The 23,127-nt window shown below is 35.5% G+C and overlaps 2 protein-coding genes across 2 annotated transcripts; one reads left to right on the top strand and one right to left on the bottom strand.

Moving 5' to 3' along the window:
- Positions 1-1,411: 1,411 nt before the first annotated feature.
- On the bottom strand, positions 1,412-3,359 carry LOC100266924 (protein ELF4-LIKE 4). The gene is made up of 2 exons (XM_002275402.4): positions 3,077-3,359; positions 1,412-2,009 (listed from the first exon to the last, which is right to left on the bottom strand). The coding sequence occupies exon 2, from the start codon at positions 1,974-1,976 to the stop codon at positions 1,632-1,634; it is 345 nt and encodes a 114-aa protein (XP_002275438.1). The 5' UTR covers positions 1,977-2,009; positions 3,077-3,359; the 3' UTR covers positions 1,412-1,631.
- Positions 3,360-6,068: 2,709 nt separating this feature from the next.
- Positions 6,069-21,488, top strand: LOC100267761 (uncharacterized). Its single transcript, XM_010656142.3, has 17 exons — positions 6,069-6,623; positions 8,127-8,523; positions 8,609-8,680; positions 8,775-8,837; positions 9,018-9,230; positions 10,102-10,710; positions 11,204-11,959; positions 12,784-13,062; positions 13,882-14,037; positions 14,515-14,948; positions 15,354-15,828; positions 16,027-16,350; positions 17,853-18,645; positions 18,731-18,789; positions 19,393-19,866; positions 20,693-20,731; positions 21,039-21,488. Exons 1-17 carry the CDS (start codon positions 6,247-6,249, stop codon positions 21,222-21,224), a joined length of 5,706 nt encoding a protein of 1,901 aa, XP_010654444.1. The 5' UTR covers positions 6,069-6,246; the 3' UTR covers positions 21,225-21,488.
- The last annotated feature ends 1,639 nt before the right edge of the window (positions 21,489-23,127 follow it).

The following is a 23,127-nucleotide window of genomic DNA, read 5'->3' as shown; positions in this document are numbered from 1 at the left end:
CAAAATTAGGAAATTATCCCAAACAAGGCCTTAATCTTAATCTCAATCTTCTTGACTTTCGTAATTAACGAGAACAAAGCATATTTAATCACAGCTAAGTACATTTATGACAAACAAGCATTCAATGTAACATAGTGTGAATGGTCCAAAGATCCACAGCCAAGCTCAATGATAAGGATAATGTAGGATATAGCATAAACATTAGAAAAAAGCAGGCAGATCCAGCTGCAAAGCAAGATGAGCCAACCATGGCATTGGGTTATGCTCTTAACTGAAGTTGGAAACCTCCCTCCTCCTATGGTTTGAGCTATAGCATTTGGTGGGGTGACACCCAAATGGGTAATCTTCAAAGCCTAAACAAGGAACTAGCCATTTGAAGCAATCACCCACATGGGCCTTCCACCCCAATGCAGAAAACTAATCAGTGGTTATAAGAAAAGAGGTTAAAGCTACTGGGGCCACCAAGAAAAAAGCACTTGTCCAATCAATCCAGTGTGTGTGTCTGGGAGTGGCTGACTGGCTGTAGGTGGAGAGAGAGAGAGAGAGAGAGAGAGAGAGAGAGAGCTGAAATGATCAAATGCCATTGTTGAAGGGCAGATACAACATCAAAACTGAAAAGAAAATAAAGAGGATGAAAAATGAAAGGTGGGAGAGAAAGAACCTAAGCAAAGGATAAGCAAGTTCAAGCCAGTTTCATCCCAAAAGAATCACTGGGCCCATTGTCATGTTGTTGGAATATCTTTCTGTCTCCCGGAACACTAGTTCTTCTATTAAAGTACCTAAGCTAGCTTTCTCCTTAATTTCTCTGTCCATCCATCTTTTTTATCCAATCAATGACGTGGGCGAAAGCGCCAGTGGTGGGGATGGAACATCATCAGTCAAAAGGTTAATTAATCATCCACTACAAGAGATTCTGATCTTGTGGGGTGTAATTTCAAAACCAAAATCCTCCCCATTCTCACAAGACCCCAATAATTCTCAAGCTCATCACACACAGAATCATGAACAGCAGAGAGAATTGGCTTTGTTTGGGATTTTTCCAGGAAAGTAGTTTGAAAACAGAAATGCCAGCCCTTCACTATTGCTCTCAACCATGGTGCCAAACACCACAAGGAATCTCTTTAGACCAACATGGGAAAAAGAACAGAGTGGTTGTTGAAATTTCCCATCAAAAGCAGACCATGGAAATTCACCAGAAAAGGGATGATGGAGGAAAATTAAAGAACACCCATATCATACTTTTAGGCCTTTATGACAATCCCAAAAGAATCAAACAAGATGAAGCTAACCAGCAATTCAGGTTTATCGGTTTATCAATTAACGATAAATGATCACATACAAAGTACATTCAACAATCATCAAGTATGAAGTATCCTAAAGAATCAGTAGAATCCATAGACACATCAAGATGTATAAAATGGCAGACCAATCAAACTGTTATTCCCAAAGAAATTTTGTGAAAATTAAGGCAAAGTTGAAGTACAAATCACAGATAAGCAGTTACACAATATTATCAATTCTTCTATCTGACTACCAACCATCTTCTTTTTTTCTTTTTTCTTTTTTTTTTCCTTTTTTTTTTCTGACTATGAAAAAGTGCAGAATTTATAGGGATGATTCAATTTGATGAGTTACCCATATCGAATTCTCTTCTGGCTGGCTTTGCCGTCGGATTTCAAAGTTCCGGCTGACTCGGCTTCTAATGAAGCTTCCACGGATTTGGCAAAGGAGCTTGAGAGGTCTGAGTAGAGATCAACGACCCGTCGAATGTTGTTGTTAAGCTCCCGGATGAGGCCTACATTTCGGTTCAAATTATCGGGGATTTTCGACTCATGGTTTTGGTTAATCTCATTGATTAGCAATCTATTTTGGTCTAAGAGGTTCTGTACTTGAACAAAGCTCTTGTGAAATGTCTGGAGTACTTTGCTATCTACTTGGGTTCCATTACCAATGCCTGAAAATATATCTCCATCCATTTCAGTTATTCTTCAATACAATCAAACCCAGCTCTGCAACAAGAAAGGAACAATAATGAGAATGTCATCATTATCATCAACAGCAATAAAGTGGCACACACATTGAAAAAAAATTGCAGAATTTGGTTTCTAAGGAGTACCCATGATTCCAAACTTACCCAAAATACAACAAGGAAAGTTCAAGAAAAAAAGAGGAAAAAAGAACTGCTGTTTGGTTGGTGAGAAAATGTGGGGAAAGAAAGGAGATGGTTTTCCATAAATTTGGGCCCAGAGGAGAGAATAACCCCCACCCAATTGAGTTACACACAATGATTTTGGCTCGGTCAAGGTGGGTTCTTCAATAAAATAAATAAATAAATAAATCAAAGCGTCAGAATACATGAGACTTGAGACTGAAGACTGTGGTTTCTTTTCCGTTTCTCGGTTTTCTCAGCAACCAAACAAAAAATGAAGCAAGTTGTGCATGAAGGGCATTGGCCGAAAAGGAGACTCCTTTTCCTTAAAAGGAACCTTTTCTTTTTTGTATTCTCAGAGAAACCAACGCAAAGCTCTGATTTTCAATGGACAATCTAAAAACTCAGAGACCCCAAAGACCAGTCAATGCCACAGAACTGAGAAGAAAAGTTCCCTCAGAAGGAAAAAAAAAAAAAAGACCATTAAAACGGGTCAAAACACCTACAAACAACGCTTTTCTCTGCTGCAGAGGAAAAATGGGTTTTGATTCTGTGACTTGCAGAAGACAAGGACAAAATTGATACCCAGATGTTTAAACTGTACTTTGGTAATCAAGAGAGAGAGAGAGGGAGGAGATCTGTTTCTCAAAGTGGAAAAACAAAAGCAAGTGTTTCTTAGAAGCGCATCAAGATTTTCTAGGAAAATAACAACAATAAACACAAACAAACAAAACCAAAGCATCCCAAATTGCGAAACCAAACCCAATTTCACAAACGAAAATCACAAAAACCCAGCAATTAAAAATGAAAAATAAGACTGACCCATCTATTCAGAGAGCTCAGAAACAGTGGAAAAGGTGAGAAAAGGAGAGAATCTTTGGATTTTCCCTTGTGGGTGTTCTTTTTTTTCCAATATTTTTTTCTTACCTGGAAAATCTGACACATTATAGGAGAGAGAGACACAGAGGCAATATAATTGGGTTGAGAAAAATGGGATTTTCCCGAGAAAGTGAGGGAAAAGTTGGGTGGGAGAGAGGAGGAGAGAATCTTCGTGTGGGTGGAGGCTGGAGCGGAGGTTGGGATTGAACAGAGGCCCTGAAATCATGAACAGAACAGAAGAGAGAGAATATGTAAGATTTGACAGTCACATTAGAAGAAGTTTGTTTCTCTCTCTAGATTAGATATTTCTCTCTCTCTCAAGTCTCAACCTCGTTTACTTCACATATGTTTAGGGGAGGTTTGATTGTGTGTGGTTCTCTTTGACGAAGACTTTTTTCGTTTGGATGATCTGGATCCTCCATCTGTATCACAATAAATGTAGGGTCGGATTTTCACCAATTTGAACTTTGTGGGCTGTTTGCTTCCGGTTTTCAAAAATAGTTTTCTTTCTTTCATAACAAAAAATCAAAAAACCATAATAAAAACATAGAAAATAGTTTCTTATTCCTAAAAATGTAAAAAATAATTTGCACTTAATTTTTAATTTTAATAATTATTTTAAAATTTAATTATAAAATATAAAAAATGATTAAAAATATTTAAACATATATAAAAAAGCGAGTTAAAAAAATTTCAAGTTTTTAAATAAATATTGATAGCATAAAACATCTTACAACGGTTTTTAAAATTTATTTTCAAAAACTATTTTTTTAAATAATCATCAAATTGGACATTGATTTCCTTTTTTAAAATTATTATTATTCATTTTAAGTTTTCAATTTTTTGATTCTCTAACTCATTGGGACAAATCTTGGGTGATGATTTTTGTAGGTGCTTTTCACATAAGAAAAACACTTTTATCAAAAACGTTTTCAAGCTCATAAAAATTTCACAAAAGCATTTTTTGTTGTACTATTTTACATAAATCTATATATATATATTGAAAATACACTTTTAAGTGCTAATCCAATAATTATTTTCAATAACACCTCGTTTTTATAGCAAAAGCACTTTCATATATTAGATTTTAAGTTATTTTAGAATGTTGAATAGTTTAAAATAAAGCATAGGAAATAAGATAAACATTAAGGGTATGTTTGGATGCTCAAAGAAAGAAGATTGAAAGAGAAAAAAAAAAAAAAAAAAAGGGGGTAAAAGAATGAATGAATGTTTGGTAAATCAACTTTTTAACTTAGAATACTTTATAAAATAATTTAATGATATGATTTAAAATAAAAAAATAAATTTAAATAATAAATAAAAATAATTAAGTTATTTTTGTTCATATCTTTATTTTATTTTTTTATTCTCATTTATCATAATTATTTTCATGATTTATTTTGTTGCTCCACCATTTCCATTATTAGTCAACTTCATTTACCTTAATTATGTTTTATGGAAATAAATATGTTAATTTGATTATTTGAAATAAATTGAAATTATTTTTATAAAACAACCTTAATATTTAAAGTAAAAATTAGATAATAAGTTTTAAGTCAATAAATAAAATATAACTTGATTTAAAGTCAACTTAAATTATTAACTAATAATTATAAAGTTTTACCACATACCCCCAAATTATAATTTTTTTTTCACCGATAATGGAAAAAACGAGAGAAAAAATTATTGATATTTTTTTTATAAACATTTTCATATAATCAATTAAAATAAAAGTTTTATAAATTATTTTGATTATTTTATTTCTTTCTAGAAGATAAATTTTGAGAATATATTTTAAGAATAGGTTTTAATTGTTTTTATAATATAATTCCATGATGAAAATTAGCTTTCTTGATCAATATTTTTATATCTTCAATTGTGTTTAAAACATCATACAAAAAAGTAATTAAAAATAGTTTAAATTTGTTTTCTAATACATTTAAAAAATATATATTTTTTTATTAAAATTTTATCAAGCTTATTTTATATGTGAATATATATATGATTTTAAAAAACCTAAAAAATAAGGGAGAAAAGTATATTAAACAAATTTTTTTATCTAGTTTTTCTATTTTCCTTATATATTAATTAAGACAGAGAGTTGAAAGTATGTAACGATTTTCAAAGCTTTTATCTTATTTGATGTTGGAAATCAAATAAAAGATTTGTATTGCTTTGTAACTTTTTTTTTCTCTACAAGTAAATTAAACGTCTACAATTGCATACATTTTTTAAAAGATTCACCTTTTATATAAAAGATAAAATGAAACAAATTAATATAGAAAATACAATATGATTTTTTTTTTTTTATTCATTGAAACTTAAATTTGTTTTTTTATATATGTATTTTCCATGTATTTTATCTTCATCTTCTTTTATTTTACATATATTTTTCCTCGAGTTTGGGATCAAGCTCGAGAAGAACTTTTGGCTTTTTTCATAAATGATCACCCTACTTTTTTTTTATATTTTCATTTAATTAATTACCATTATTTCACAACTAAGTCATCAAAATTTAAACATGGACCATTTAAAATTTAGGTTATTGAATGATAATTGACATTATTCTATAGTAATGATTTTTGTACTCTCGTAGTCCATGAATTTGATTTATTCAATTCATACTATATATGTATATTTAAATAGTTTTGGGATTAGAAACTATAACTTCTAAAACTATTGTTGGTTCATAGAAAATTTAAAGAAAAATGCAAATGAAATGAAAATAGAAAGGAAACATGAAAGGAATTAAAAAATGAAGTAAAATATAGAATAGATTTAAAATTAATAAATTAATTTATATACTATTTTAAATTTATTTAACTTCAATATATAAAAATATAGAAGTTTTATACTAATTATATATTTATATTTATATTTTATTTTTTATATTTTCTATAATAAAACAAATATATGAAAAAAATAATTTTTGTATAATTTTTTTCTTAATAATTTATAGCAATCAAATATAACCTAATACAAATTCAAATTACAATTATATATATATATATATTTTCGTATTGGATCAATAAAATTATAAAAGGAAAGCAGACCTATAGCCAGCCAAGTCCGACTTCAACTCCGTTGGCAAACACGTCCCTTCCTCCACATCCTCGCTTCATGTTACCTCCAAGGTTCGAACCCTAGACCACCCGTCACTCGTCCCTCCACCACCACTACCACCGCCGGAAAATCAAAATTTTAATCTTTTCACATGAATGGACTCCATAGTGTTCGCAGCTCTTGAAGAGATCTGCTCCCAAGGCGCGAATGGCCTCGCTCTCCAGTCTCTGTGGCCGAATCTCCACGCCGCTCTCTCCTCCGCCGGACTCGACCTCTCGTCCGGCGTCAAGGCAGCGATTTGGGCTAACCTCTTGAAAACTCCGGGCCTTGAGTTCCAGTCGCGGAATGTCTCTCGTAATGCCGATGATCCTGCAATTCAGTCGGTTGTGCAATGCGAGAAGCTGAATTTGAAGATTGTTGCGGCTGAGCATCTTCGCGACTCGTTCGTTGGCCTCTATGATGCGAAGGCATCCGCCGTCACCGGCATATCGGCGGTGCAGCGCCGCGTGCTTGAGCGACTCGCCATTGCCAGGTCTTCCCTTGATTGCTCTGGCACTCGCCTGGTTTTTTTATTTTCTCAACGTGTTGTTCGGTTTGGTCCTCCTATGGATCGAGTGACATGGCATGTAGTTTTGTCCGGAACAAGTATTCGTATAGGGTGCTTGGAACCTGCAGGATTTCTTTATTTTTATACAGGAAAATCATTCATCCAAATCGCTTCCTGTATTGACTCAATAACATGCATTCTTAGTTTGTGCAAAATCAGTTGATGAAGGTTTGATCTTTCAAGTACGTGGTAATGTTACAAACCTTAGATGACATGCAATTGGGTTCACGAGACCACCACACGCCACTGCAAGCATGCATACATGTATTCCTTTTCTCAAATACTTGTGTGTGGTGTGGAAATAACTAGAGAAGGGACAGATTTTTTTGGAAATTTCACGGAGAAAAAATATCAATTATGTTTTCAGTAATAATTAGAAAAGCAATGGACCTTGTCAAGATATTTTGTCTAAAAAATTTAAAAGCATTTAGGCGAGATCTTATATTGTAATCTGGTAGATAAAAATTGTTGTTTTTCCAAATATAAAGTTAATACAAAAGTGAGTAATTTCTGAATTGGAAGGATATTACAAGACACCATTGGTTTAATATTGAAATAGTGAACAATGTGGATTGGCTAATTTGATACAGAAATGAATCCAATTTTCCTAAAATTGAAATCGATGGTTACGTTTTCCCATGGCTAGGAGCTACTGCAAAAGTTAACGAGGGTTGAATTGCATGATTTTATTAGTTTGGGTTGCTTGTATGAATGTAACATGGTTGATTAATTAGGTTAGACTTTGAAAATTATATTGATCTTGTTTTTTCCCCCTGAAATGAGAAGTATCATTATTCGATTAGATTGGGCATAAACAATTAAAATTTGCCATTAAACTGATTCGTGTGTTTTATTGTAAATGATTTATTCAATAAGAGAACAATGTCTGCAGAATAATTAGGTTTATGCCCCTGAGGCCTGGAACAAGTGGCAAGAGGTTGGGGTTGGAATGAGGGATCCAAGTTTTGATTTCAAGTAAATAAATTTCCAGTAAAAAAGTGCTGTCTTATTTTCGTTTTTTAATATTCAAGCAAAAATATATTACCAATTCTTAAAAAAAAGTGCATCAAAGTATACAGGAGGTATACGAAGGATGCCATACAGCAAAGCAAAAAACAAAGGAGAGGCAACAAAAAAGAAAGCCATCCTTACATAGCTCCCAACTAATTTATAAAATCTATCATGGATATGGAACCCCCATTTAGATATACCTCCTTACACACAACAAAGGATTACAAAGAAATATGATCTGATTTTGCTTAGCTTTCAAACAATCTTTGATTCCTCTCCTTCCATAAAGACCAAAACACATTTTTTTTTTTCCTAGTGAAAAAAATATTATAAAAAAGTTGTAGTTTTGCAAATTGTCAGATGCAAAAGCTAGTAATACTGGAAGATGAGATCTGCTAACATATTTGATTTTTGCAGAACAAATGGAATAACCCAAAGTCAACTATGTAAGGAGTTCGGCATAAAAGCGAACAACATGTTTTATGTACTAAGGAACCTTGAATGCCGAGGGTTGATTGTGAGGCAATCATCTATTGTGAGGACAAAAGAAGCTTGCAGTGAAGGGGAGTCCAAAAATAGTTCGATTGTGAGTACCAATTTGATCCACTTATATCGGTATGGCAAGCATTTGGGCTCTCAACAAAAACTTGAAATTACCAAAGAAGATAAACTTTTGGACTGCCTTGGGAATGGGGATGAAAGGGGTGCAGCTGGAGATGGTGGAACAAGAGGATGTGGAGAAGAGATGCTCATAAAAGATTATCTACCAGCAATGAAAGCCATTTGTGATAAACTTGAAGAAGCCAATGGCAAGGTCAATCGCTTAATTTTTGGATTGGTCTGTCTGGCTTTGTTTTTAGCATTGTGCTGATATTGTTTCATGTTTTTTTTTCTTGAAGGTTCTGGTTGTCCGAGATATTAAACAGGATCTTGGTTATCAAGGTTATCATGGGCACAAATCTTGGAGAAATGTAAGTATTTATTTACTTAACATTTGAATTTGCATTTCATTTGCTGGTTGTTCTGATTATTTTGATGGTAGTTCACTGCATAATGTGCTTCCAGATATGTAGCAGGTTGAAGGATGCTGGTCTTGTGGAGGAGTTTGATGCAGAAGTGAACAAGAAGGTGGGCCAAAAATCTTTCTTTACAAATATTGACTTTTCTTCCTTTTGGTTAGATTACTTGCCTTCTGGAAGGATTTCTTGCCCTTCTTTATAATTACTAATTCAATGCAATGAATTTGTTGGTGGTCAAAGAAGCTCTATGTTTATCTACTACTTGACTATATGTTTGTACTTTTAGCAGGTTGTTAGCTGCTTACGGTTGCTGAAGAAGTTTTCTCCTAAGTGTTTTGAGCCAAAAACTCAGGGATCTGGATTAGATGATCCTGATGCAGAACAACTGGTCAAATCTGGAAAAAGAGGTCAAATTACTGATCAACTTGTAGAGCTTCCAATGGAGCATCAAATTTATGATATGATTGATGCTGAAGGACCAAAGGGTTTGACTGTTATTGAGGTATGCGTATTGATTTCATGGCTTTTGTGTGTGTGTATAGATGCTGTTCCCAAGGCTTTTTGACCAGTTTCTTAATCATTATCGTTATTATTGAAGTTTCTAGATATTTCTTCTAGAATTTTTCCCCTTTCCAAGTGTTTGATTTCTTAAGGGGGAAAAATAAAAAATAAAAATGGTTCCATGCTTTGATTTGATCTTTGAGCACCTTTAGCTTATACATGCACAACTAGAGAACAGACTGCGGCTGCATATCAACCCGTTCATGCTTTGATATGATCTCTGTGCACCTTTAGCTTATACATGTGCAACTAAAGATCAGACTTGGGCTGCATATCAACCCATTCAAGGAGGGGTTTCACTAGGTTACTGCTCCAATTGTTTGCTTAAATGGTTATAGTAAAATAAATATACTATTTGAACTGTCCTGTTAGAGGATGATGAAATATGGCAGTAATTGATGCATGAAATGAGTAAAGTTTGCATGTGAAAATGGGAATGTTCAACTGGATATTCACTTAGTGATTGATCAACCTGAAAATGTAAACCAGCATTGTCCAAGTGGTTGAACAATATACTCTATGAAGAAAGGTTGTGTGGTTGGTTAGCTTCTCCTATGCTGGCATCACGTTTGCATTGCTGTCCGATAAATGGTGAAGTCTATGTTTGTGGTGTATAATGAAAGAATTTGAATGTCATTATAAGTGTGTTTAGGAGTTAATACTGGGTGGGTTCTTGTGGACCTTCAATAGTGTGCTTTGTTTTTATTTTTCTGCGTTCTCTTTGGAGCTAGGTTCTGCATGATGCTTGTGCACGTGCCTTAATGTTGCATGTCATCTATTAATTTCCTTTCATGTTCATAACTGTCTAACAGGTGTGCCAGAGGCTTGGAATTAACAGTAAAGCGAACTATAATCGGTTTCTGAATATGTTCTCTAGGTTTGGAATGCATCTGCAGGCAGAAAGCCATAAAAGAGGCATGGCATATCGAGTCTGGACAGCTGGGAACTTCAATCCTGCATCATCTAATGCCTTTCCAGATAAATCCGAAAACATCTTCAATGAAAATGGAGTTTCTAATCCACATGTTGTTGGGTACATGGATTTGCATCAGAAGTCAGCTCAAACCATTCAAGAACTAGATCCTTCAACTTTGAAAACTGATAATACAACCCATGGAAAGACGAAAAATAGAGAAATTGAACCGGAGCCTTCTCAGATTTTCCCTGGGGGTGGTGAGTGTAACCAGATGCTTCTTTGTCCAAGCAATCCACTAGAGTTTAACCATGAGAAAAAAGATCCAGTCCCTGATGCGGAACCTGATTTAGAGAGTAAAGCAATTGAAGCAAATGATGCTCTGCCAGAAACCTCACCCCTTGCTTTGTCAAAGTCTCAGGGACCCCAGCAAGGTTCAAGGCGTCGACGTCTTGCTTTGACTGCAATCAGTGCCCAGAAGGAGCAGAGGATACTTGAATGGCTACAGGTTTTCATCCTCATCTACTTTATAAAAGGCTATATGCCAAGAAAATATCTCTTATTTCTTCTATGTACCATGTGTTAGGAGAGAATCCCAATACACAAGAGCACCACCAAATAAGAAAACAGAAGACAGAGCAGGCACAAGATTTATTGTAGTTCACTTTCAATGTGAGAGCTATATCCACTTTGCCACTGTAGATTTTCCACTATAATTAAAAAAAGAATTATAGGGTGATCTCACATCTTGCAATGATTGTCTCTCCTTTGTTTTTAACACTTAAAATGCTCATCCTAATAATCCCTTATATCATGCGAAAATTGGGGTAGGCTAATATATGTGGAGAATACCTAAAATACCCCTTAAAATTCACCTCAAGTTGATCTGCTGTTGCGGGGATGAGTGCATAGTGTACTTAGGCTCCACACAACTCAACACCATGCAAACATGGATTTTTTTTCCCTGGAACACCCATAAATTTTGTGTTTTTCTTGTGCAGAAGGATAAGTTTCTTTTAAGAGCTGAGATACAGAAGTGGCTTGAAAGTATTGGCAAGGAGAAAGACAGAATGATGGATAGAAAGACTGTTGCTCGTACTTTAAACAAGCTTCAGCAAGAAGGCCACTGTAAATGTATTCAAGTTAGTGTCCCTATTGTCACAAACTGTGGTCGTACTTGTACTAAGGAGGTGATTCTGCACCCATCTGTTCAAAGTTTACCTCCTGAAATATTGGGTCAAATTCATGATAGAATGAGGTCCTTTGACAAGCAAGTTCGTGGCCAAGCAATGTCTCGATTGAATACCAATGGAACAGTTCCTGTACTAAATGATGTTCAGAGAACTCAAAACAATGTAGGTTCGGATGTCCAAGCTATTAGATCAGAAGCTATGCGTGCTAATGGATTCATATTGGCAAAAATGGTCCGTGCCAAGCTTCTTCATAACTTTCTGTGGGCTTACCTCTGTAGCTTACCTGGTTGGGATGATGCTTTGTCAGTTGGGAAGAATGGATATGATCTGAAGCATCCTCACAGCAGTTGCAAATTGCTTGCACTAGATGATGCTATTAAGGCCATGCCTCTTGAGCTGTTCTTACAAGTTGTGGGATCTGCTCAAAAATTCGATGACATGATTGAGAAATGTAAAAGTGGTTTGCATCTCTCTGATCTTCCAGTGCAGGAGTACAAGTGTTTGATGGATACTCAGGCAACTGGGCGACTGTCATGGATTATTGACATTTTACGGCGATTGAAGGTATAATTACTTGGTCACATCTGAAATAAGTTTACTATGTATAGTGAAATCCATAGTTTCAGAATATCTGCTGCATCATGCCTATTCAAGTTTTTACTTATAAAAAGAAAAAAATATCTATTCAAGTTTTACACACCATTATTTGCTTTATGTATCTGTGAGTGACTTGAAAAATGGGATAAAGTGGTTTCCATACATAAATCCATTGTGAGTTCCATTAGATTGGTTATATTATTGGTCTAGCAGAATTGAATTGTATGGCATATTTTGCGGTGGTACTGTCTTGCTGAGCATTCACTACTCTTGTAAGATAAAGGCCTTGTTTGGGATAGCTTTTTGTTGTTGGATTTGTTTAGAAGTTGAAGCTGAAGACCGTAATTTCAAAGAGGCAATCTTGGTGTGATGGAAGTTTCACTGAACATGAAACAGCTTGTTGCATGAACTTTTTTTCTTTATTCATTGATAGGGTTGCATATGCCAAAAAATGGCTTTTACAAGAAGCAACATTGTCTTGACTTCCATATTAAGGCATTGTCTTTCCTCTCCCTCTTTTTTTTCTTTTAGCTAGAGGCTATTTTGGTAAAATCATCCAACAAATTTAGAAGCTCTTATTCAACTTTAAAACTAGCTTTTCTATTCTTGGAAGCTAATCTGAACCGTGCCAAAGTCTAGCAGAAGGGTTGTTTTCCTCTCTTGCTTGTGAATGGCTGTGCCCTTATTGAAGAATAAGATATCAATTTCATTTTAGAGTATGCTAAATTAGTTCTGTGCTTCTACTGTTATCTTTCAAAATATCATGCTTAATTGCCTATTCAATGATGTAGTTGATTCGGTTGGTATCTGGACATTTAGAAGATGGAGCTGAAGTACAGCGTGCCACCCTTAAACATGCATTGGAGCTTAAGCCTTATATCGAGGAACCATCATTAGTGGCACCATCTTTATGTTCGAGTTTTCTTGATCTCCGACCAAAAATCAGACATGATTTTATCCTTTCAAGCAGAGAAGCTGTTGATGTATACTGGAAAACTTTGGAGTATTGTTATGCGGCTGCTGATCCGGCAGCTGCTTTGCATTCTTTCCCTGGATCTGCTGTTCATGAGGTATGACCTCAATTGTAATTCTGTTTAAGTTTGTCTTCCTGTAATGAATGGTTTCAAACATCTAGTTGGGCATGTGAAAAATGGATGTGCTATTATGTTCAAGGTGAGGTGTTATGAGGATGCCTAGCATGGACTATTTGGCTTTTGATTTGGGTGGGCACTGCTTGTGCTCTAACTCTTGGCCTGCTGGTTACAATCCATCCTTCCAATAGGCATTCTTAGAGAGTACCTTTATATATCAATTTATGGCTACATGTATTTGCTATAGAATGGTAATGCATCTTTTGTTTTCAAAGAAGCAGAATACTTTTACTATTTCTTTCTTCTATGTTTTTATTTTCGTTAAGGAAAAATTCTAGTGCCAAATGATGGGGCCTTGAAATGTGAGAACATTTGAAGAAGGCTGCTTCTGCAAATTATTATCCTAATTTTTTTGAAAAGAAATGTACTAAACCGATTGTGCAAGTAAATTGCATTCTCCCAGTGGTTGGTGTATAATGTATATTAATGCAATAATTACCAGAAAAAGTAGTTTTTTATTTTTTTTTAAATTTATAATTTAATGCGTGATTTTGACTGGTTTTCTCACAGATTTATTCATATGTATACTTTGCATTGCATAGATGTTTTCCAGTTGAATTTTAGACGTTTTTCCCCTTGGTGCTAGTTATATAGCTTGAAAATAGCACCTGTGTCATTTCTAGAGAGTGAATAGGATTCAAAAGGGTTTTTTCTTGCAATTATTTGTGCTAAGATCTTTGTTTCTGTCATTTATTTCTTTGGTTTGCAGGTTAAGATAACCATATATTTGTTTTACAGGTTTTCCTTAGCCGATCATGGTCTTCTTTTCGGGTTATGACAGCTGATCAGCGTGCCGGGCTTCTCAAGCGTATAGTGATGGAAAATCCTGACAAAAAACTTTCATTCAAAGATTGTGAGAAGATAGCAAAGGATCTTAGTCTGACCTTAGAGCAGGTTAGCTCGTCTTTTTTTTTTTTTTTTTTTTTTGCTTAATGTATTTCTATTTCTCTTATGGCAGACTATGATGACTACTGGGTGGATCATAAGTACAGCTTGAAATTCTATTGATTCACATGATTTGCTTGTAGATTGTAGTTTGTCAGCAAATTAACTTATAAAGGTTGCAAAATGCTGTTTCTAGATTCTTTTTGAGTCATTCTTGGCAGTTATGTCCTTAACATTATGATATTGTTACATTTATGCTGTTATCTGTGCCTTGTTCTGTCTTCTCAGTCTGGTTACTAATTGTTTGCGCTTCCCCCTGTGGCACCCATCTTTCTCTTGAAGCTGTTTCCAGATTCTCTCTCTCTCTCTCTCTCTCTACACTCATATGTGTGTTAGTGTTCATGTCTGTGTGCATCTCTTGTTGAAATACATGTGTTGGGGGCTTTTAAAGTTTTTCCTGAGCCACATGAGAAATGCCACCTGCAGGTGCTTCGTGTCTACTATGATAAACGGCAACATCGTCTTAATAGATTTCAAGGACTTCTAAATGGAGAAGGGAATGATTCTGAACCACTGAAAAGTAAATCTTCATCTTCTCGAAAACGAAAGAGACCTTCAGAAGCAAGGTCATCAAAGCATATGAAATTTAAAATGGCGGCTGGAGAGTTGGGCAAGCAGAGGCTTGCCAAGTTATCTGATACTGTCAACCAATTCACAGAAGAGTCAGATCTTGTCATAACTTCTTCAGGAGAGCATGATATTAATTTGCCAGCATATCAGGGCGATGATGATCAGGGAACTGTAGAAGAACTGGGACCAGAAGAAGAACAGGAGGATTGTTCTTCTGTTAGTCAGTTTGCATTTACAAGGATGAAACCAACACGTCAAAGAAGGTTCTTATGGACAGAAAAAGCAGACAGGTAAAGGAAGTGGCAATCATGAAATGCCATCATTAGATTATTAGGATTATCTGCTAGAAGCATAGCAATATGGTTGTCATAGAAGATGGAATTGGAATTATGGGATCTTACTCAGTGGGTCCATGTAGGATATCTCCTAACAAATAAGCTGGCCTGAGAATGTGGATTATCCTCACAGGCAGTAAATCTTATTTTGTTGGGAAGTTATTAAGAAAATGTTAACGATGTAAAATTTTCTTTTAATATCATCCTCCAATATCTGGACTGCTATGCAATTGGTGGATTGTCTGGATGATACATTTGATTTCTTTTACAGATATAACCAGATGGGACTTTTGTCTTTCTTTTCCTGCATCTATCTCTGGTAGCTGTTTTAATTTCACATAGGTAATGTTTCCCTCTCAGGCAATTGGTGATGCAATATGTGAGACACCGTGCAGCTCTTGGGGCGAAATTTCACCGCATAGATTGGTCTTCACTTCCTGATCTTCCAGGGCCTCCAGGTCCCTGCGGTAAAAGGATGGCATCATTAAACACTAATATAAAATTTAGAAAAGCTGTGATGAGGCTCTGTAACATGCTTAGCCAGCGGTATGCCAATCATCTGGAGAAAACACCGAACAAGCTACTAAACCTTGATGATTGCAGACAGGTTCGAGGTTCATTAGCAGGTCTTAACAAGAATCTCTCTGTTGGTGTTGAACATGCTGAAGCTTCAAATTCTGAAGGAGAAAGGTGGGATGATTTTGAGGACAAAAATATCAAGATAGCACTTGATGAGGTTATCCAATGCAAGTGGATGTCTAAAGTGGAGTCCTTGAAACAAGTTCGAACCCTGTCTGAGGAGTGGTCAAATTTAAATATGGATGCTGAAGGAAATGTAAGTTCCCATTTTGCTCTTGCAGTCAAAATTTTTATTTCGAAATTTGATTTGAGTCAAGTATTATAGGTGCTTGAGCAAGTCACTATTTAGATGTAATTTCGTATTGTAGTACAGTTCAATCCATGTATATGCTGATACTTGGTCATTTCATAATTTGAATTTTCATGCAGCTGAAATAGTTTTTTCTGCTTGCAGGATCCCCACAAAACTAAATTAGTTTCAACTCCTGGTGAAGATGTTCAAACCCATAGGGGAAGACAATGTGGAACTTCTGGTCGAAGATCGAGTCGGCGTTGCCTTCCTCGAAAGTTTATCAAGATTTTGAATGAAAGGATTAGTGTTACTAGGCGAGCACATGAATCATTGGCAGTTTCCAATGCTGTAGAGCTATTTAAGCTAGTCTTCCTGAGCACCTCAACAGCACCAGAGGTGCCAAATTTGCTGGCAGAAACTCTACGGCGTTATTCAGAGCATGATCTTATTTCAGCCTTTAACTACCTGAGGGAGAAGAAAATCATGGTAAATCATTTTCCTCTTAACTCTTAGGTAGAGTGCAGGCCATATTGCTGGTATATGAGTGTGGATAATGTCTGAGCTAATACTTGGGTGAGCTCCTAAGTTTTATGGTATCAAGGAAACAGCTATGCTGTAAACAAAAATAGAAAATATTTTCAATTCAGTGACAAAAAAATGGGCTCAATCCTGGACCGTTTGGGACGAAAGTAATTTCCACTAGAATTATTTAATTTTTTCTTTTGTCAAACTGCTATTATACTTCCTAATCTACTCAACTACATACAGGTGCACCAATGTGAACCATGGGTGACATATCTGAAAGGTTTATTAAGCTAGTATTTATGCCATGCCGTGTCAACATAGTAGTGTCTGGTTGATATACACCACTCCTGTTAGTGCAGTTTGAGAACATCTTTCAGGGATCTGAGCTCATGATTTTGGCTGATCTCCTGGAGTCAAGCTCATTCATGTCCCACAACATGGTGCACAGCTTGCAAGAATGTTATGACTATTGGATGTTGGCTTGTTGAACGCCTGCAATGGATTGTGATTTTGTAATACACATTACACATGATGGTTCAGTGGAATTTGCAGCATCACCTCTTGTCATTTGAATGCAGGTGGGTGCCTGCACTGCTGATTCCACTGCACCTTAAAATGAGGAGTTGCCAATGTATCTTGTGTTGGCATTGTAATTTTACATGCTTCATCAACCACCTGACACCCACACATGTTATTTTTGGGGTTTCATTATTCAGTCTGTTATGATATATAGATAGGTGGGCCATTTGCTAGTTCTCTGAAAAACTTGTTTGGAGCTCATCAAAAACATCAGGTTGGCCATGCATATTGTGGTTCTGCAACCAAGATGTAACTGATTGAAACTCAGTACACAAACATTTCCTGCATATGCAGACTTTCTATTCTTGGTAGACAAACCATTTTTTCAGTGTAAGTTCATATGAAGCTGCATACTTTGTGCTACCATATGTAGCGAGGCTGCAACTTTAGTTTCCAAGTAGGTGTGTTTTTTTCTGTTTGTAGTCTTCTGCGAATGTTTGTTACTGTTGCTCTAGAGGCTTGGTCTGGCCGCTATAAAGTGCATGTTCTCTGGGCACAACATGAGAGTTTATATTTAATGGATGGTGCATTAGGTTTTTCCAACTCAATCAAGGGGTAATTTGCTTAGCTTAGATTGCACTGCTAAGGCTGTTGACTCTATTGTGGGAGATTGCATAGGTTAAAGAAGCTAATATGAACCTTGGAGCTTTCTGTTCTTTATTTTTATTTATTTATTTTTCGGTGATTGAAACAACTTCTGGTTCTCTGGATATTTAACTCATCTTCTGTCTGTTCTTAGGTTATTATCCTCCTTTTAATCCACGGGTTATATTTGAATATTCTACCACTCTTTTCTGTTCGTTTGTTGGATGCCTTTTTCTTTTCTCATATAGATGTTTGGGTGTGTTTGTTGCTAAGTTTGAATCATTTTCTTCATTGGGCAGGTTGGGGGTAATGGAAGCGATCCTTTTGTGCTTTCGCAACAGTTCTTGCAGAGTGTTTCTTCATCTCCATTTCCAACTGATACTGGAAGAAGAGCTGCTAAGTTTGCTAGTTGGCTCCATGAAAGGGAAAAGGACCTTACGGAAGAGGGGATTAACCTTTCTCAAGATTTACAATGTGGGGACATTTTCCATTTGTTTGCTCTAGTTTCTTTAGGAGAACTGTGCCTTTCACCGCGCTTGCCAGATGAAGGTGTTGGAGAAGCTGAGGACTCAAGAACTTCAAAACGTAAAACTGATAGCAATGAATCTTCCAATGTTAATATGATTAAAAAGCTGAAAACTTCACTTGTAACAGAAGGTGAGATTGTTTCGCGCCGAGAAAAAGGTTTTCCTGGTATCATGGTATCTGTAAGTCGTGCAACAATGTCAAGAACCAATGTTGTAGACTTGTTTAAGGATGGAAAGATTTGTACTGGTGCACATGATTTTGAGGAGAATGATCAATGGCATGTTACAAGTGACAAAAAAATTGACAGCAGTTCCTCTCATTCTGATGATATCAAGGAAATCCTCAATTTTGGTAGCGTTGCAACTATTACAGAAGTTCCCAGTAACTCACCATGGGAGGCTATGACGGCCTATGCCCAACATTTGATATCGATACCTCCTGATCAGGGACAAGCGGGTCCCTTGTCTCAAAACCTCTTTAGGACTGTTTATGCTGCCATTAAGAAGGCTGGTGACCAAGGTTTGAGCATGGAAGAAATTTCTGAAGTCATGAAAAACATGCAGGGTAAGCTTTTGTAATCCTTTTGTGTCTCTGTCATTTCGGTACATAAGTTCCAATACACTGATTTATTCTAGATGTTCCTTTTCAGGACAAGAGGTTCCTGAACTCATTGTTGAAGTTCTTCTAGCATTTGGACGAGTTGTAAAGGTTAGTTTGACTCATCATTTAAGAATTCTAAGAATAACTTTTATCTAGTTCTTAATTTAAGGAGTGCTAGGGAAGTGTATCTGAAGTGAAGTGGTACATATGGCACAAGCCTGGATGGGTGAACCTACTTGTATCACTTCCCCACATCCAGCATTTTGTTCCTGAATGTACCATCTGCCCTTTTATGTTCTTTTTAAAGCAGCTGAGTTAACCAGTACATCATCCAGTCTCTGAAGCAATATTTTAAATATAAAAAATAGTAACACATCCATGGAAGATGTGATTCACAGGATTTCGACTTCTTAGTGGAGAATAATTCTTGTTCAAGTTCTTGTGAGTGATTTATGGCATTGTGGCACCAATCGGTAATCTAATACTCTAGGTGGAAGAGGAGGGAAGTCTGCTTTTAAGACATTAGAGAATTTGTCTCAAAATTGATGCCAGACATTCCATCGGTTTTGCATTTGAGCTGGTTTAGTTACATATCAGACCCCTAGAGTCCTGTACATGTGATTTTAAGTCTTTAACTATATCATTTGAATTAAAATTTATGTGACCAAACAGTTGAATTGTAAGTTTAATGTATCGATGCTTCTGATACAGGTTAATGCTTATGAATCTATCCATGTTGTTGATGCATTTTATCGTTCCAAGTATTTCTTGACCTCACCAGCTGGTTTTTCTGAGGATCAACTGTCTCCATCAAAAAAACCCCTAAGGTCAAGTGGTCTCCAGCCAGAGCATCGAGTACTTGATGATGATAATGCACACACAGAGAGAAGCATTGAGATGGATGATGTGCACAAAGTCACCATTCTGAATATTCCTGAAGAGCTTTCTCAATCCTCAAGTGAAATTCAACTGAGCAACAAGCTTGGAAGCTGTATGGAGGACAAAGATGTCTCTGTAGGAGGGGATAATGAGGATCAAACATTAGAATATTCCTCTGCTGATTCCCATTCATGTAGTCCTATGTTGCCTTGGATAAATGGTGATGGGTCAATCAATAGGATTGTTTACAAGGGACTCACACGCCGTGTTCTTGGTACTGTGATGCAAAATCCTGGGATGTTGGAGGTACATGCTTTTCCATATGTGTTTTTCTTTTACTCTGGTATTTCTCTCCGATCTATATGAAAAAACCCTACTTTTGCAGCCTCTCAATATAATTTCAAACATACACCTTCAAATTTGACTAAAACTTGCCTTTTGATAGATAGATAGTATTTGTCTTTATCTTTGTTGGGATTCTCTAACCTGGAGCCTCCCACATCTCCCCAACCCTTTACCACTTGAGCCGGGCCTCAAGGACAAAACTTGCTAGTGTGTCAAAGTTGCAACTATAGTGACTTCTAATTATACAAAACATTGTGCTTAAAGTGATTGTACTCTTGCAAATTACTTCAAATTTTCGAAAGGCTTTGAACTTCTTCACTGGTGGGGCCACTGGAAACTGGTGGCACCGAAGCTATGTTTTACAGTTGGTTCATATTGAATTTATTCTTAACCATCCAAGTAGAAATGCATTTCTCATAATCGTGCTTGAGATTGTACAACCTGCTGCTGGTATTCTAGTTTGTATACCTCTTGGTTTTGCCATGACTTTCCAGGGTCATCTACTCAGTCAATAATCCTGTGAATGCTGTGCATCTGACTGATGTATTGTTAGGATTATTTGTCTGGGCTTGTTTTTATGTTCAGGCTGATTTTACTTTACTGTTAAGAACCAAAGAAGTCTATGCTAATGGCGAGTACCCTACACAAATTGCATTTGTTTGCAAATGTGAATATCACACAGTTCTCATAGTTAGAAATGATTTTCTGGTGGCTTCTTTTGGGTCTGCAACAATGGTTTTTTATTTGATTTCTGGCTTTAATATAAACATTTTCATTATTGTGGCAGGACGATATCATTCGCCAGATGGACATAGTGAATCCTCAGGTATGCCATTGAGTTTCCTACTCATGTTAGCCTCAACATAGTACGTGGGAAACTTCATTATTTATTAACAAAAATTTCTGTTTGGGAAATACTATCATCTTTTCCAGAAGATGAATAATTTTTTTTCTAAACAAACTTGTGTTCTCTTCAACAAAGCTATTATGTATCAACTTCATTAGAGGTGACAGCCTTGTCAATTGTGGTGGAACATTTTAGGGTTATACTAATATTCCAGATTGGTGGTCATATATTTCATGGTTTTTCTTATGTGAATGAATTCTAATGCCCGGATTTGAATTTCTTGCAGAGCTGTAGAAAACTGCTGGAGTTGTTGATTCTGGATAACCACCTGACTGTGCGGAAGATGCATCAAACTACATTCTGCTCACCCCCCGCCTTGCTGGGCGGCCTCCTTGGGAGCAGCTTCGCAAAGCCAAAGTCGATTTTCCGGGAACATTATTTTGCCAATCCCCTGAGCGCTTCCTCACTGTAGAGAGGTTTATGTCTTTCTTGTTATATCATATCATCAGGGCCATAGTCTGAGCAGCTGCAGCTTCGTATTTTAGAGCTTAGTCTCCAACTCCCAACCTTCCAACACAGGTTTTTGTTAGAAATATAATTCAGCAGTATGCTACTGTAGAAAGTGAGTGTTTATTGTTTCTGGGATTTTTCGTCCGGGTCTGTGTAAAAGGCAGCTGGGATTTAATTTTCGAAATCAAGCTATTCGAGTATATATATATATATATGTATGTATGTATGTATATATATATATGTATGTATGTATGTATGTATATGTATGTAGATGTATGTATATAAAATATAATTTGGGTAATTTATGTAATATAGTTGGACTCTCATGTCGATTCGAATGAATCATCTTTTCAATGGAGATAATGTTTGCTAAGTACGAGGATGACAAGTTACAAAATTCCATCTTGGAAGGAATTTGTCCATTTTTTGGGGTCTCAAAAGGGCGTGGAAACATATAAGAACTCTTGGATGAAAATGGGAAAAAAGATATAACTCCGATTCCTTTGGAAATGTTAAAATCTTTGGAGCAAGAAGGGGTTGATCCGGATCATCTTGACTTGGTTATGATTCCTCTATTTTTTTAAGAATACCCAGTTGGGTTCTTCTCCTATCTCTATCAAATAGAATATGCTGAGCCAAATCTTCTTTCACTTGTTTTAGATCGGTAAAATCATACGGCATAAGAATCTTTGAAAACCATGCTATTAGAGGGCAAGTACTTAAAAAAAAAAACCCTATTCCCTTACCTTACCAGGACACACACTCACCCAAGGAAAGAAGATTCAAGCAAGGCGCATCTCATTCTGCTTGGAGGAATTAGAGTGCTTAGGGATGGTGACTAGCATCTTTGATAGAACTAGATTAATATTAATAAACATTAAATTACTCTGACACATCATGCATCATACCATCGCATTCAACTTTATTTCAATGTCACTCCTTGTTGAGAGTTCGAAAATTTTACCATAACAACATTGAAATGAATATAGATTCTACAAAATTTTATAAAAAAGGAAACAATATTTAGTATTTAAATTCATAATAACGAGTTATCAAGTGTGATGAATAATAGGAAAAACTAACAATATTTATCATTAAGTGTGGCAAATAAAAGGAAGGTGAGGGCATATCTGTCAGAAGAGAAGGCTTGAAACTATTCATTACATAAGCCAACTATTTTCCATTATTATAAGCTTGAAAACATGGGTTTTATTTTATGACCATGAATTAAAAAATAAAATTTAAAATATTGATTTGGTATATTAGGCTTATGGCGATATGTATATTTAAATTTGTGTTGTTAATAAATGAAATAAAGATACAAAAAAGACATTCGATGTTAATATATAAAAGATTATAATAGATTTGATAATATGATTATTTTTAATAAAGAAAAAAATATGCTTTGATCTGCCCATCTCAAAATAAATGGCTCGTTAAAACTTTAGTTTTGGAAATATTTGAAAAGGTATTAAATTTTGATGCAGTTTGTTCTGAACGACTTTTTTTATGCCTAACTCATGCTTACCCATTTTAGGTCAATTTCTACGCTTGATAAAGGAGAAGAAAAAAAAAAATGGTAAAAAATATGCTACTAAACCTTTTTATATTATAAACAATTTCTTATTAATATGGTCAAAGATATTATCTAGAGTAAAAAACATTACTAAAAAGTTTATGGAACTATTGTTCCAAAAAAAAAAAAATACAAATTAAATGCCTTATGGCATGGGAAAAAGGTAAAATTTTGGAAATGTATTTTGTGAATTTCTAAAGGAAAAAAATAAAAAAAATATAATTGGAAAAAATTATAAAAATATATTAGATGTTCTTTGTATAAGTAAGATTTGAATTTATTTTAAGGT

This window comes from Vitis vinifera, chromosome 9 (genome assembly GCF_030704535.1).
Source record: "Vitis vinifera cultivar Pinot Noir 40024 chromosome 9, ASM3070453v1".
Lineage (NCBI taxonomy): Eukaryota > Viridiplantae > Streptophyta > Magnoliopsida > Vitales > Vitaceae > Vitis > Vitis vinifera.
This window is presented reverse-complemented; position numbering and strand designations above follow the sequence as displayed.

Coding starts and splice junctions, on each gene's coding strand:
- LOC100266924 (XM_002275402.4), bottom strand. CDS start 1,976: ATGGATGGAGATATATTTTCAGGCATTGGTAATGGAACCCAAGTAGAT.
- LOC100267761 (XM_010656142.3), top strand. CDS start 6,247: ATGGACTCCATAGTGTTCGCAGCTCTTGAAGAGATCTGCTCCCAAGGC. Junction 9,231..10,101: donor AGGGTTTGACTGTTATTGAG/GTATGCGTATTG, acceptor ACTGTCTAACAG/GTGTGCCAGAGGCTTGGAAT. Junction 20,732..21,038: donor TGGACATAGTGAATCCTCAG/GTATGCCATTGA, acceptor AATTTCTTGCAG/AGCTGTAGAAAACTGCTGGA.